At 42.1% G+C, this 16,284-nt stretch overlaps 2 protein-coding genes across 4 annotated transcripts in view; both read left to right on the top strand.

Annotated features, from left to right (window-relative positions):
* LOC116661882 (paraneoplastic antigen Ma6E-like) overlaps window positions 1-16,284 on the top strand; it is a 177,598-nt gene that overhangs the window by 68,993 nt on the left and 92,321 nt on the right. The window lies entirely within an intron of this gene.
* LOC102512785 (synaptonemal complex protein 3-like) lies at window positions 6,890-15,815 on the top strand. Of its 3 annotated transcripts, none has more exons than XM_032474581.1 (9): window positions 6,890-6,984; window positions 7,852-8,036; window positions 8,521-8,590; window positions 8,749-8,783; window positions 9,138-9,255; window positions 10,131-10,230; window positions 12,663-12,761; window positions 15,188-15,292; window positions 15,456-15,815. In XM_032474581.1, exons 2-9 carry the CDS (start codon window positions 7,907-7,909, stop codon window positions 15,507-15,509), a joined length of 711 nt encoding a protein of 236 aa, XP_032330472.1. In that variant the 5' UTR covers window positions 6,890-6,984; window positions 7,852-7,906; the 3' UTR covers window positions 15,510-15,815. The 3 variants fall into 3 exon arrangements, with proteins under 3 accessions (XP_032330472.1, XP_032330473.1, XP_014406758.2); XM_032474582.1 differs by having other exon boundaries at window positions 6,896-6,978; XM_014551272.2 differs by lacking the exon at window positions 6,890-6,984 and having other exon boundaries at window positions 7,180-8,036.

The following is a 16,284-nucleotide window of genomic DNA, read 5'->3' as shown; positions in this document are numbered from 1 at the left end:
TGAAACCAAGACACTAGTGTCAGGAAGCCAGTAGATGGAGATGTTGAGCTGCGTCTGTTGATATCAGCCAGGCTGTCATTCCTTGACAAATACAGTGGTTCCCACTTCAGTGGGGTTGAGAGCAACCTGGAGAATTAGTTTAAAATGGAGATTCCCAGTGCCCACCCACAGAGTTGATTCTATAGGCCTTGGATAGTGCTAAGGAATATGGATTTCAGCATGCCCTCTGTCCTATGATCCTGATGCAGGCTGGCCCACGAACCACACCTTGAGAAACTCTGATGTAACTGGCAGTTGTCCCCTGGGCGGGCATATATGGAAACGCTAAGAGAAAGAGCATGAATCAAGAAGGGAACCGAGTAAAACCAAGTCCTGGGGAGCTCTGCCATATAATTTCCCACTGGAGGGGGCAGACCTACTGAAGATACTGAGAAGTGACCAGAAGGACAAGAGGTAACAGAAGAATGTGTAGTTGTGGAAGCCAAAAGAAGATAGAAGGAGGGGAAAGAAAACCAAGGGAGTAGTCCACAGTATTGAATGCTGCTGTGAATTGAGCGAGATGAAGACCAGAGAATATTCATTTGATTTAGCCACATGTAGGCATTTGGTGACTTTTGGGTGAGGGCCATTTTAAGAGATGTGAGGGCCCACATTGGCTTACAGTATGTTAGAGAACACCTGGGAGGTGAGAAAATTGAGGTAACAAGCACAGACAAGTCTTGGTAGACCTTGGACTGCTAGGAGGAGGAGGACGGGGGAGGTAGATTGGTTGGGTGTAGGGCCCAGGGACATTCATTTGAGTTGAAGGAGATTTGAGTATGTGCAAATGTTCATGGGACGGGTGGAAAAGAGAAAGAGAGGCCCAAGACAGAGGACGGAGAGAAATTATGGATGAAATATTGGATGAGGTTCCTGGAAGACAGGAGGCCATGGGACCTAGAACACAGGGGCAGGGCCCTCTCTCCTCTGTGGGACAGGTTTGATAGCAGAAGTCTCTAGGGTTTCTGTCTGAATTGTTTGCTCAGAAAAATAGGTTGAGTGAGTGGCCGAGCATGGCGGAGGATTTGTGAAGGGAGGGAGAAGGATTAAATGTGGAGCAGAGTGGAAAAGGTTGAAAATGGCAAGTGGAGCGAGTGGGTTGACCACATGGAAATGGGATAACTTGGGGGCAATTTGAGGGCCTAGTTGAGGCTGTAAATCGTCAATCCACTGTGGTACACGTTGACCATATTAGGCACTTCTCTGCACCGTGGCAGGAGCCAGCAAAGGAAGAGAGAGCTGCGTTTTCAGAGAAATTGGATTTTACCCAACAAATGCAGCAAAAGCCCAGGAAGTTATAGAGAAGGGGCTGACTGAGATGCTAGACTTTTACTCATGAGAAGACAGGAGGGGCCCTTCGATAGAGGAAAAGGAAAAAGGGCAGTGGAGTGGAACTTCTGATGAGGCTGGCAAATGGTTACAGTGGGGACAACCAGTCTAAAAGTGAGCTGGAAGGATAGGAGGTCGTGGTTCAAGTGCAGGATATCTGAAGGAAGGGTTTGGAAGATGGAGCCACTTCCAAGCGTAGCCCTAGAAGTTGATGGACTTTGAATGGAGTAATGCAGGAGCAGTTTTTAAAAGACGACATTAAAGGAACTGAGATACCAGGGAATATGGGCAGGAGTTGGGGTGAGAAAATGTTCCAAAGTGTTCAGTGAATGTACACAGGTCACCAACAGGTAGATGGGAAGGCTGCTTCAGAGGTCTTCCTAGAAGATGAACGTGGCAAATTATGCCTTTGGTTCTTTTAAAGATAATTGTTAAAATATCAGTTAGCTCTGTACAATTGTGTCCCTGTCAAATCTTCTGAAGGTGGCTCATTTGTTTTGATGAGTGCAGTTATGCATGGAGAAGCAACAGCAGCAAGAGAAGGTCATGTTGTTTGTGCATTTAAAGGCTAGACAGACCAGAAAGGGAAGATTCCAGGCAATGGAAAGGATGGAAACTGGAGGAGAGGAGATGTGTAGTGGGGAGTGAGCAAGTAAGAGAGATAGTGGGGGAGAGCAGGCAACCACCACAAGGCTCTCCTTTGGGGACTTGGGGGAGAAACAGAGCTCTGCTTACAGGGGAGGTCTAGGAGGTTTTGCTTGGTGGCTTAAAATAAAAATAGTCTTTTAGCTATTGTTTTTTTTTTTTCCCCAGGGCTTGGCAGGGATGAGTCATCATGTCTGCTCTGAGTGTCGCCGTCACGTCACCTGGGGTTGCTCAACTTGAGGGTAGAGAGGATTCCCATTCAAGACGTCTCGCTCACATGGCTGGCAAGCTGAGGCTGGTTATTGCCTGCAATCTCAGCTGGGGCTGTGGGATGGGAGCATCTGATTCTGTCCCTGGGTTTCTCCATGGGCTACTTGGGCTTCCTCAAAGCATGGTTCGTAGGTTGCAAGAACGAGTGTCCCAGAAGAGCAGGGTGAGATTTCATGACACTTTTATGACCTAGTCTCAGAAGACACAAATTGCTGCTTATGCTATACTGTCTTGGTCAAGGCAGTTTGAGGCCGCCTAAGTTCACAGAAGGGTATGTGGGTTCCACTCCTTGATGGAAGCAGAGCCAAAGTCACACTATGAGAAGAGCATGTGGGAGAGGAGCTGGTGCTGTGGCCAGCTTTAGAAAATGCAATCTCCCACAAGCAGTTAAGTGGTCAACAATAATAACGGTATAACTTTTTGAATAACATAATTGAAAAGGTGGAACTAATTAGTACATATTAAAAACTACAGCATGATACTAGAAAATACACATTCTAAGGGATACAAAAAGCATTTACAAAAATCGAACATGTATTAGGTCACAAAGAAAACATCACTAAGTTCAACAAAATAGAGATGTTACAAACCACATACTCTGATCATAGCACAGTATAACCAGAAATTATAAAAACTAAAAGATCCCTTCTCCGAAGACACTGAAAAATCTTCCATTAAAGAAATACCAGGTCAAACTGGAGATATGTGCAGAATTTATACAAATTATAGGAAGACTACTACATTTCAGAACAAATGAGCTATATTTAAAGCATTGGTCAGAGTAAATGCAGTCTTGAATACTCACATGTACGAAAGTGAAAGAATAAAAATAAATGAATGTAATTTTCAATTCAAGAGCTCAGTATGAAACACCAAATTAAGACAAAAGAAAGCACAAAGGAGGAAACAACACTAATATATAAAAGTAGACGTTAATGAGGGAGAAAAAAACCTAGATCAAGTGAATAAGTCAAAATTCTCTTTAAAAATGAATGAAACAAAGCACTAGGCAATTTAATCAAGGGAAAACCATACATATGTATGGTACAATGGAAATAACAATACAGAAGAAATTTTGCAAATCAAAGGGTTTACTTTACACGTGTCTACTGAGATGAATCTGAAAAACTAGATGAAACACATAATTTTTTGAAAAAACAAAATTTGCTGTAATTGACCCCAATGGGAACCAAGAGCTTCTTGAAGAGATAATGTCTAAGAAGAAAGAGAATTATGAAGAATTTAACCTACATGAGATCACTAGGCACAGGTAGTTTCATAGGGAATTCCTTCAAACTTTTAGGACCATACAGTCCCAACACTATGTGAGTTGATTTAGGGCAAAGAAAATGAAGGAAAACGTTGGATTTATGCTGACAGTGTCAGCGGCATAAATTACAATTATTGTTCAGTGTCCCTTAACAAACACTAATGTAGAAGCCCCAAAATAAAATACTACCAAACAGACTCCAAAATCACGAGAGGAAAATACACCAGGTTCCAAGCAAGGTTTATTCTGGGACTGCAAGGTGCAACATTAAGAAATCTTTTAATTTAGCATTTTAATAGGCCTAAGGGAAAAATTATGTAATTATTTGCAGAGATGCTGAACAAATCTTTGACAAAATCGGACAAAATTATAATAAAATGGAATCATACATAATTGGGAAAACCTGAGGCATTCCAACCACAGTCAAGAATAGTCTAAAAATGCCCAAAATGTCCATTACCACCTAATACTGTCCTGGAGGTTTTAAGCTATGCAATGAATGAGATGACCGAAATAGAGACTAACAAATGGAGAAGAAGGAAAATTATCTCTAGTCCAAGATAACATGATAATATACCAAAAGAACCCTAGGGAATTGGGGGTAAAACTAACTGAAACACTAAAAGATTCTACAATGATGTAGGGTATAAAATGAAGATGCAGAAATCAAAATTCGCCACATGCACACGCACAAAAATGAGTTAGAAGATACAATGAAAGGCAAAACAAACTTCATTTATAAGAGCAGCAAAAAAGGAAAACATATTCAGGAATAAAATGAAGGCTTATCCAAAATCTACATTTTAAAATGCTGTAAAATGCTTCTTAAAGACACAAAAGTAGAGCTGGACTAGTGGGAAGAAATGCCTTGTTCCTTGTTAGGCCTTTCCAATCATCCTCCATGTGTTAGTTCTCGCGAAGCTCATTTATAGATTTAATGCAATCTCAATACGAATATCAAAAGTTCTCCCTACTTCACAATGACACCTGCACCCCAATGTTCATAGCAGCACTATTTACAATAGCCAAGACGTGGAAACAGCCTAAATGTCCATCAACAGATGACTGATAAAGAAGATGTGGTATATTTATACAATGGAATACTATTCAGCCATTAAAAAGAATAAAATAATGTCATTTGCAGCAACATGGATGGACCTAGAGAATGTCATTCTAAGTGAAGTAAGACAGAAAGAGAAAGAAAAATACCATATGAGATCGCTCATATGTGGAATCTAAAAAAAAAAAAAAAAAAAAAAAACCCCAAAGCATAAATACGAAACAGAAATAGACTCACAGACATAAAATACAAACTTGTGGTTGCCAAAGGGGCGGAGGGTGGGAAGGGATAGATGGGATTTCAATATTGCAGAATAGATAAACAAGATTATACTGTATAGCACAGGGAAATATACACAAGATCTTATGGTAGCTCACAGAGAAAAAATGTGACAATGAATATATATATGTTCATGTATAACTGAAAAAGTGTGCTTTACATTGGAATTTGACACAACATTGTAAAATGATTATAAATCAATAAAAAAAAATGTTACAAAAAAAGTTCTCTTTTGCCCTGCTGGACATATCAAGATGATACAATACCTATAGAAAAATGCAAGTATAGGTACAAAAATGATGAAAAGAAAGAGCTTCGAGGGAGAACTGCCCAACAAGATATTACAGTATGTGCCAAAGCCTCTATAATTATGATAGTGTGGTGTTTGAATATGAGTAGACAGACAAATCAATGGAAACAAACAGAAAGTCCAGACTAGATCCAGTAACATATGGAAATCTAGGGTATGATAACAGTGGTATTCTGAATCAGTGTAGTGTGGGCAAACACGGACGTTTTACTAAATGAACCGATCGTGAGGAAATTAACACTTTCTACCTTAAGTTTAACATTAACACTATCCAGTTAACGAAGATGTGAAGAGCAAATTTCCCCATAGGGGACATAATACAATTGGATCTCTATCTGATAACACCCCCCCCCCCAAAAAATCAGTTCTACATGAACAAAGATTTTAAAATGCAAAATAAACTTTAAACACGTGACTTGCAAGAAAAAAAAGGAGAAAGATGTTATGCCCTGAAATAACTAAAGTTATTTTAGTTTATTTTTCTTTGGTGGGGGGGGGGAGATAATATGGTTTAATTATTTCTTTTTAGAAGGGTTATTGAACCTTTTAGAAGAGGATTGAACCTATGACCTGGTGCATGCAAAGCATGCAGCTCTACCACTTGAGCTATAAATAACAAAGAAAGAGACAGGAAACCACAGGCATAAAGATTAGTATCCCAATATATAAATGACTTCTATAAATTTATAAGAAAACCGTCTTACCAAAGAGAAAACTCGCCAAACTCACCGAGCGAGACCTGTCGTGGAAAAGGAAATTGAAATGGCCAATAAGCATCAAAAGAAAAAAGAGCTCAACCTTATAAGTGACTGGAGAAATGCAAAAGAATACCCCACCCCACCCCCACACACGTAATTTTACACCCACTAAAGTGGCAACCTGAAGTCTGACTGCACCAAGTATTTGGTGAGTCTAGGCAGCCAATGAGCGCTCAGCCAGCCGGTGGAGGAAGGGAGGAAACAGTTTCGCCGTACTCACTAGCCTACGACGACGACCCAGCCGTCCACTCCCTTAAGCTTGCAAAACATGTTGCGCGTGGGCCAGACATTAGAATATCCCCAGCATCACTGCTTTTCGGGGCTCTAAAGCAGAAAGTATCCCGACGTGCAGGAACCAGAAAACGGAGGAGCGAACTGAGGCGTGGTTCCACAACGGTCTAGGATGCGGCGGGGGAAATGAAAGCACTGTGGCTCCAGGTCCTAATACAGATAGCGCTGGTGACACCACGTTGAGTGAAAAGAGCAAGGGGCAGAATACCAGAGAGAATGGGCTGCAATTTAGCGTCACACGCAGACAGCGCCAGAGTAAGCAAGGATGGTGAAGGATGCACACACGTGTCCTTAAAAGACGAAAACCCAAACCTGGAAAACGGAGGTGGGAGGGCTACCCCAGAACGCGCCTGCGGATGGGCTATTCCTCCGCAAGGGGAAGGGGTGAGTGGAGAGGACCCCAGGAGGAGGGTGACTAGGAGTCACCAGGGGGGTGGAGGCTTGAGCACCTGTTCTTGGCTCCCGTGTCCTCTTGTGACTTCCCAGGAAGAAGGCCCGGGAAACGCCCTCTGAACGGAGGTCCTGGAACCCCCGGCGCGGGTCCCCAGCCCGGGCACCTTCCGCGGAGGGCGGTCCGGCCAGGGGGCGGGGGCTCGGGCGAGGCCCCGCCTCCCGCGTGCGCGCTGTGCCGGCCAATCAGCGCCGCTCCCGCCCAGGAGAGGCCGGCCGGCTCCTGAGGGCTGTCGGGAGGCCCTCAGAGGAGCGTCGCGGAGGTCGCGGTGTGGAGGTCGTGGTGCGGCCGGGGGCGGGGGCGGGGGCGGGGGCGGCGGCGGGTGGTGGGATGGAGGGAGCGGCAGAGAGACGGAGGGGCCGCAGGGAGCGGGGACGGAGGGACCGTCAGGGAGGCCTGGAGCAGCAGCGGCGGCGGCGGGGGGGGGGGTGGGGGTGGAGGCCGGCGGGCCGCACTATGCGACCTGGGCCGGCCGGGCGGCGGGGGGATGGGGCGTCTCCTCAGACGTGAGGGGACCCGGCTGTGGAGCGGGGGCGGCCAGGCTGGCCGGTGAGGTGGCGTCCCCCGGGGCTGCCACAGGACGGGGCGAGGCCCCTGAGGGCGGGGGCGGGTCGGACGGTCCCCACGTCCCGGGAGGGTGCGGGCGGGTGCACAGGGGCCGTCCGCCCGCGGCCCCCGTCCTTCCTGCCCGGTGGCCCGGCGGGTCAGTCCGGGCCCGCGAGGTCGTCCTGGGGCCCACTCGGCGTGTGGGGAAGCCTCCCCCTCCTACCTCCCCGCCCCGACCTGACCGTCCCGGGCCAGGCACAGACTGGTTTATCCCCCATCCGTCCCGAGGGACCCTTAGTTGGGTCCTGCCCGTGGCCGGGCCTCCCGCCGGGAACCGAGGGCCAGGGGCGGCCTCTGTCCTTCCCTCCGTAGGGGCCAGAATCTGGCGGAGGGGCCCGGCACTCAGATGTCCGCGGGCGCGGGGTGGGTTGTGTGTGGGGCGCAGGCGCCAGCCCTCCGTCCAGCCGCGGAGGAGGGGCTCGCAGTCACCACCTGCTTTGTCCGCTCCTGGTCCAGCCGGAGACACGCGGGCACGCACACTCTGATGTGCGCAGAGGACCCTTGCCGGGCATCGCTCGTTGACCCTGTGCCCGTTTCTTTAAGTTTGTGCTCACAAGGTGCAGGAGAGCTGTCTCTGCCTGGGAAGAGACACTTAGGGATGGCGCCGGCTGAGAGGAAGCGCCTGGGGAGGGCTGCGAAGGCCCCGATGGAGGCTCAGGGTATGGCAGCCTGTGACTTCGGGAGACAAGAGAGAAGAGAGCCGCGTGGGCCAGAGGGTGTTCCGGAAGGTACGTATGGTCCATCGGACACCTTTGCGGATAACAGCGCACGGGGGCAGGGGCCGTGTCCCTCAGGTCACTGCCCTGAGTCCTCGACATTGTAGCCAGTGAAATCCATGTGCCTGCAAAGCAGTGTCGGGTCCTGGGGGTTGCCCACTCCATCCTCCTATCGGACACCCGGATTGCAGAAGCTTACATGGCAGCTCTTCCCCATGCTTGCAGGCCCTTCTTTCCCAAATATCTCTTCTGGGCTACATGATTTATGCTGACATTAAACCTTGAAAGGCTTGTAACAGTGTCTCCATAAAAGGGACCCGGTCCCTGATCTGACTTCATCTGACCTGCACATACGTGAGTCCTTTCATATGTCTGCTTTAACAGCTCTTGGTGGCACTAAGCCTGAAACCCTCCCCACTGAGGATGTTTCTCCGTGAAAACTGATCAAAATACCATGCTTCGTTTTAAAGTGTTTTCCATTTTTATTTCAATGTAGGAAACAACCGAGTCACTGATAATTATGGGGGAATAAATCCTTCTCCAGGAACATTGGAGGAAGACTTGCGGTAATGTTTTTATGGCAATTTTCACCTGCTAGGTAAAGTCCACTTGGCTCATGTAACAAGTATTCTCTGTGAAGTCCTTGCATGGGGCATTTCTTTCATAACAAGTATGGTCTTTCATGTATCTTTATTTAATAATGTTTGATATAACTTCTTCACAGGAATGAAGTACGGGAGATGCTGGAAGGATTTCAAGGTACGTTTGAGTGATATTTACAACTAGAGAACACTGTTTTAAACTATATAGCTTTTATAAATGAAAATGTTTATCCCTGGATTACATCCGTTGCCCTCAGATACTTTTTTTTTTTTTCTAGACAGGTATTTAGTGTGATTCGACGTTACAGGTTTCCGTTACTTGCCTTTTGAGTTGTTGATGTGGGAAGTGAAAATGATACTAACAGTGATCATTTTTGAAATGATGCCTGTCTTATACCTTTTAAATGTCTTTGCATGTTGCTGAGGCGGCATTTACCCATTTTGATTTGAATATATGGGAAGAAAATAATTTTCAACATTAATCTTTAATGAATAAATATTTTCTATGCAGATGACATTAAACGGGCTCTTCTTGCAAAGAGAAAAATGTTTGAGATGAATATGAAAGCTTCTATCAGCACCACTAATGCAAAAATTGGGCATGTTTGGAAAACACAACTAGAACAAAGGTAAAGTTGGTGGTTTTTTTCAGCCACAACAACATTTGTATAATTTCTTAGTGTTCACTGGTGCAGATAACCTAAGACAAATACTATCATATTGCATTTTTCAGTGAAAAACACATTTTGCTTGATTTTTCCCTAAGCAGATAAATTCTTTAGTTTGGTAACCTCACTCCTTAACAGAATTGAGATATATTTCCTAGAAGCCACGAAAGATGACCTTTCCCCCCCTTTCAAATAACAATTGAGTTTTTGTCAGATGAAATTAATTTATATTCATTCTACACCCATACTAGCTGAACGTAAGGTAAATGTCTTAAATCATTATCCTTGTGATAGTTAATTGTATTTTTATGTAGAAAAGGTTAATCTTATATTGTGAAAAATTCGTCAATTTTAGCTGAACTGTGTTCACAGTTCTTTTTTCAAAATCATTGTTGTGCCAAAGAGGGGAAGTATTTGAGTGAAATATTCCCGTTTGGACATCTCTGATGAATGGATGTAGTAACCTCATCGAATCTACTTATTGTATTAGAACACACAAGTTATTCAGTAAGAAGAAGTGAAAAGTAAACTGCTTTCAGATGAATGAATTTTTATGGGAAATTTATAGTACAGTAAATCTTCATTAGTTTTCAAGAGGTAGAGAGCACGTGACATAGCATTTGTATTATTCAGTTAGGAATAGTCGTTTTGGAATTAAAGAGTAAATCATCTACTTAACCTTTCTGTTCCCCATGAGACTATTTTAGCTGCTGTTATGCTGTCACTGCCTTCTCCTTGTATAGTGTAAATTGTGTCAGGTCAGTTTTGTTTTGAGTGTGGTTAATGTTTTCTCATATCTTATGAAGTATGACAGTGCTCATTGTTACGTTTTACAGGCAGAATCTTCATCTCCAGTATTCTCGGCAGCTTCGGACTTTGTTTCGGGAGTGGGATATAGACGTGCAGAAAGCCCAGGAACAAGAAGAAAAACTAGCTGTTGGTATCAGCCTTAGCTTTCACATTAGCTCGTTGTATCAAAGTCTCGAGTAGCAGTAGCTCAGGCAATAATACAGGAGAGAAGGTAGAGCCCATGAACCCAGAGTGGAAGATGTAGTGATGGGAGCCTGAATGTTCTGTTTGGGTTGCTTCTGTCTGTTTAGTGGAAATAGTAAGGTTACCAGTTGGGAGTTAGGACGGTGGAGGAAGTTGTTGCCTTTTGAAGGCAGAGAAGAGGGGTTAGAATTGTTTCCCCCGAGAGGACTAGGGAAATCTTGTTGCCAGGCAGCATTAGGGATCTAACTTAGGTTAGTGTCATAGTGACCGTGAATTTAAAGTGTGAGACGACTTGGCATAGTTGTGGCAGAGCAGCTGGAGAGGTGGGTTTTCCCCAGATTGGGGTTTAGCCATGCAGATTGACAGAGTGAGAAGGGGCCAAGGTACGTGTGCAAGGGCATAGGTATGATGATTGACCATGGAATTTAAGCTGGGAAGGAGGAAAGGGGAGGTCATGAGAGTCGGGGCTGGGGACAGTGAAAAGTCTTAGGATCCTGACAGAGTATTGATTGAACTATATGTAGCAAGGAAGGGAATGAACTGCAAACTGGGAGGTAGTGATTGAACGCTGGGAGACATGGAGAAACAGCATAGTGCAGTGGTCAAGAGCCTGGACTCTGGAACCATACATGTTTGGGATGCAATTCTGTTTGACCAGCGGTAGCTGTGAAACCAAGGACAGATTGTTTGCCTCTCTGCCTGAGTTTCCTCATCCATGAAAGGGGACACACTAAGAGTCCCTACCTCGTAGAGCTGTTTTGAGGTTTGGTGGGGCTTTTTTGAATTTTTTTTTTTTATTGATGTATAGTCAGTTTACAATGTTCTGTCAATTTCTGGTGCACAGCACAATTTTTCAGTCATATATGGATATACATATATTCATTTTCATACTCTTTTTCACTGCAAGCTACTACAAGATATTGAATATGGTTCCCTGTGGCATACAGAATAAACTTGTTTATCTATTTTATATATACCAGTCAGTATCTACAAATCTCGTACTCCCAGTTTATCCCTTCCCACTCCCTTCCCCGCTGGCAACCACAAGTCTGTATCCTATGTCTGTGAGTCTGTTTCTGTTTTATATGTGAGTTCATTTGTCTTTTTTTTTCTTTTTTAGATTCCACATGTGAGTGATATCATATGGTATTTTTCTTTCTCTTTCTGGCTTATTTCACTTAGAATGACATTCTCCAGGGACATCCATGTGGCTGCAAATGGCATTATTTTTATCATTCTTATGGCTGAGTAGTATTCCATTGTATAAATATACCACATCTTCTTTATCCAGTCATCTGTCGTTGGACATTTAGGTTGTTTCCATGTCTTGGCTATTGTAAATAGTGCTGCTATGAACATTGGGGATGCAGGTATCTTTTTGAATTAAGGTTCCCTCTGGATATATGCCCAGGAGTGGGATTGCTGGGTCATCCAATAAGTCTATTTTTAGTCTTTTGAGGAATCTCCATGCTGTTTTCCACAGTGGCTGCACCAACCTGCATTCCCACCAACAGTGTAGGAGCGTTCCGTTTTCCCCACAGCCTCTCCAGTATTTCTCATTTGCGGACTTTTGAATGATGGCCATTCTGACTGGTGTGAGGTGATACCTCATTGTAGTTTTGACATGCATTTCTCTGATAATTAGTGATCTTGAGCATTTTTTCATGTGCCTATTGGTCATACATTATGTCTTCATTGGAGAATTGCTGTTTTGAGTTTTAAATGAGATCATATATAAGAAGTTTATTTTAAATGGTTTGGAAAAGTACCTGACGAATAGTTCCCATGTAAGTCTTTGCTCTTGTTAAGATCATGTAGATGTTGCAGTTACTGGGAAAGACAGAATCCAGGGTATGACTGTGTAATGACTAGTGAGGGGCTAATCTAGGGAAGAGGTCAAGATTATTGTTGGAGATGAGGTCAAAGGGCAGAAAGGCTAGCATTATTGGAAGGGCCATCTATGTGCACATTGAAATGATCAAGAAGTAATACATGTTTTGAGTATTGTTAAGAAAGAATGGTCCTCTGTAATTACTGATTGGAAGGATCATTATGTGGCTTTTGCCTACCTGTGGTAAACACATTATTGGAAGGGTCATTTGTGAGTTTTGAAATCAAGAATCAAAACATGTTTTCAAGATTGGTAAGAAAGAAATTCTCCTACTCAATGACTGTTAAGATAGGATTATGATATGGTTTTGTAGAGAAGTAGTAAGCACAATTATCTAAACTTGGTCATAAAAGTTGTTAAAACGGGAAATGCTAACAAGCATTGAGTTAAAGAGTGTTCCTTTTAAGTGTAATGTATAATTATGCTCTCCAAATATTAAATGTTGCCCACATTTTATCACTTTTCTATTCTGTTGTATTTGTAGAACATGTTTCGAGAGCAACGAAAGATTCTTCGACAAGCTAGAATTGTTCAGTACCAGAGACTGAAAAAAATGAAGAATTTATACGAGCAGTTCTTAAAGGTCTGTTTTGTTTGGTAACACACTAGATTCTTATAAAAATAATCTGTGTATAAAAGTAGAAGATCGTATGTTTCTTTCCATATGTATGGGAAATGAACGTTTAGGTTGTTCTGTTAAATTGTTAACCGTTTTACACTTTGAATTCATTGTTCTGGATTTAACAAAATTAGTAAATGTGTTCTTGGTTTTAGGATTCACTAATAGTTTTGGGGGAGTCAGTTAAAACAGGAAACTGTGAACTGGGAATTTTATCTAAGCGTGTATGTAGCATGAAGAAAACTGATACTTTATTTACAGTTTAATCATAACCTTATTGTTCAACAATCAGTTTTTAAGAGATCAGCAACAAATATATAGTGGAAAGTAGGAAGTTTATAAATCATTCCTAGATGTCTTTTGCTTGTCTTATGTTAACAGTTATTGCTAAATATGAAGCAGGCAGTTGTAATTAATGAATAACTCTTCTATTTTCAGATGTATTATATGAGTGTTTAAGCCATATCTGCTTTTAGAATATGTGACTAATAATGACCTTCTGTATAAACTTATAATCATATGAGGTCTAAGTGTACAACTGAATGAAAAACCCAGAGGAAGACTAAATGTTTGTGGGTTGAGAATGATCTGCTGAGGTATTTGCACATTAGCACATTGCCCTTTTCTCCCCACAGATATGTGTACACTGTGTATGCTTATCTAGGAATAGATGGAATCCTGCACATTACCCTTCTTTTTTGGTGGTGGGCAGGGCTGGGAAGGGTTCTTTTCTAATGATAATCTTATTCAAAAACATGATGTTAATGTCACTCTCTTTAATTGAGATGGTTTAGGTAAACTAGCAAAAGGCTTTTAAAATAGATATTCTTTAAAGAACTTTAGAATCATATATCTACAAAGGAGTTATTTTAAAGGCATATCTAAGTAGACAAGATGTTGCTCTAATGCTCCCTGAGAACCATTTACTGATTGGTGTGCAGATCTGATAAAGTACCCAAGAAGATTGCTTCTAAAGGTTATTACTAAAGGCCAGCACTTATGGTAGTAACTTTAGTGTTGTCTTTGGCTCCTCCAAGTCCCTTGTCCTTCCCACCCAGCAATTACTAGGCCCTACAATTTTCACCTCTGCAACTGTACTTTAATTTCTTTCTTCCTTTTTTTTTTTTATTGAAGTATAGTTGATTTACAGTACTGTGTTCGTTTCAGGTGTACAGCAAAGTGATTCAGTTATATGTATATCTATACTTTTCCAGACTATTTCCCATTACAGCTTACTACAAGGCATTGAATATAGTTCCCTGTGTCATACAGTAAATCCTTCTTGCTTACTTACTTTAGGTATAGTAGTTTGTATCTGTTTAATTTCTTTCTTTGAATTCCCGCTGCTGCTGCCCTGGTTCAGGACCTCACCATTCCTTGCTTGTACTATTACACTGTTTCCTGATTTCTGTCTTCTCCAATCCATCCTTCGCAGTTCTGCAACATGATCTTCCAACAGGTATCCCTTCCCTCCTGAACACCTGTCATTAGCTGCCCAAGTTTAAATCCTCAGGTATTCAACGTGTCCCCCATAACAAAACCCTCTCTTTGTAGTTTCATACTTACATTCTTTCTTTCCTCCCACCCCTCCAGAGTAGTTGCTTTCTCTGCACTAAGTCACCATTACCTCCTGGCTTTGCTTATGCTCCTGCCCTAGATTACGTTTAATTCTCTCTTTCCTTTACCTAGCGAAATCTTATTCTTTCTGCCAACTAAATCAGAATCAATCTTATTTTCCATTACGTGGATTTGGCAAGTTGTATTTCCTTAATTGCTATAAAGTGTTTGTGTTTGATTTTTTTAATCTCTAATTTAAAAAATTAAAAAACCCAGGTAGGCCTGGAAACTCCCCCTCCCTCGGCCCTGGAAGACTACTATTCAGATTGGATGTACTAGATCACTATTTGTTGAATGAGTAATAAATATTTAAAACGTAGGTTTGTTTTTCATAACTTAATGAGGTCATATCACAGATCATTTTATTCTCTCGAGCAGAACCATGTTACATTGATTATTATAAGTGCATTGTTACCTGGTGTTTAGACAGCTTATGAGAGAGTTTTTAAATTGTGGTATTTCATTCTGTGGGACTGTCATTCTCTTTTTTCTTTTTTTGCTCCACGGTGACCTTAACTGTTTGTTAACAGTTTTGAGCAAAGGGTACTTCTGTTGTACCGCTATAATAATAATATTTGACTCAAAAACGACATTTAGAAGATTTCTTAAGTGGGTATTTTGATCTCCATGATTCGTTGTAATGTTTTTATTTGGAATAAATAATGAGTATCCTTTGAGTCTTAGGACTTGTTACTTTTGAAATTTAATGGTACGTGTTTAGAACGTGAGATGAAAAGTGGTGCTTCATCACTGAACTAGGCTTTTTGTTTTAGAGTATGGAGGAGTTAGAGAAGGATCATGAACATCTTCTTACTGATGAGCAAAGCGAAGTTAGACAAGAAATGGCCAAGCTGCAAAACAAAATTATGCTGGAAGCTGTAAGTAGTGTATACTTGATATGAAGAACTATGGAGGGATGTGAGCATTGGGGTAAAGTTTTTATTGTTGTTGTTGTTGTTGTTGTTGTTGTTGTTTTACAGAATGCATATAACAATTACCTAAATAATGTGCAAATATTTAATATTTCCTTTCTTGAAACAGCAACACCTAGACCTGGCAGTGGTTGAAAGTTATCTGCAAACCCTGTTACTCTGAGGACCTTGAAGAAAGAAGTGGAAGCTAAATTACATGACACAAATGTAACATCAGCCACACTGAATCACATTACAGTCATTTAAACATTGTAGCGCAAGTCAGTATAGCCTGTTTATCATAGCCTGTTCGTGAAGTGCAAGACCCTCCTTTCTGTTTAAACTCATATGAAACAGAAACAGTTTGTGACTATAATCAGCAATTCCCAAATTATATGTATCAAGCTTTCAGCCCTTTCTGTCAGTAATGCTGACGTTCTGTACCTAACACTGTCAAATGACTTTTAGCAATAAAGATGATTTAATTTTAGGTTTAGCCTCAGTGCATCTGTATCAGCCCCAAAGGTTCAGCAGCACAGGTATAGAAAGAAGGCTACATTGTTCTTCCTTAAGGAAAAAAATTAAGGACTATAAAATCCATTTGATCTGTGCACCACTTTGTATTTACTCATTCGTTTACAGAGCCGATTCCACTGGGGAAAATTATTTCAAAGGAAAATCTCCTCTATTGCCTTATAGAAATTATTAAAAGCATCTTAAGTTTCTGTTTTTGAATAAACTGAACTGCTAAAAACCATTAAGGGAAGAGACCTAGCTACATAAATATCAGTGCTGAGACATGGGTTTGTGAATATGTCATTTCCACAAAGACAGCACAATGTCATTTAATTGGTGTTGGTCCAGTATTAAATGACACCTGCCCTAGCACAGATTGAAAGTGTTTCATTAATATATACATACACGTAATTACTTACAGTTCAAGTGTTTCACACCTGTCT

The sequence above is a fragment of the Camelus ferus genome, chromosome X (assembly GCF_009834535.1).
Source record: "Camelus ferus isolate YT-003-E chromosome X, BCGSAC_Cfer_1.0, whole genome shotgun sequence".
NCBI classification, from domain to species: Eukaryota; Metazoa; Chordata; class Mammalia; order Artiodactyla; family Camelidae; genus Camelus; species Camelus ferus.
Note: the sequence above shows the minus strand (reverse complement) of the source record. Positions and strands in the feature narration are given on the sequence as shown.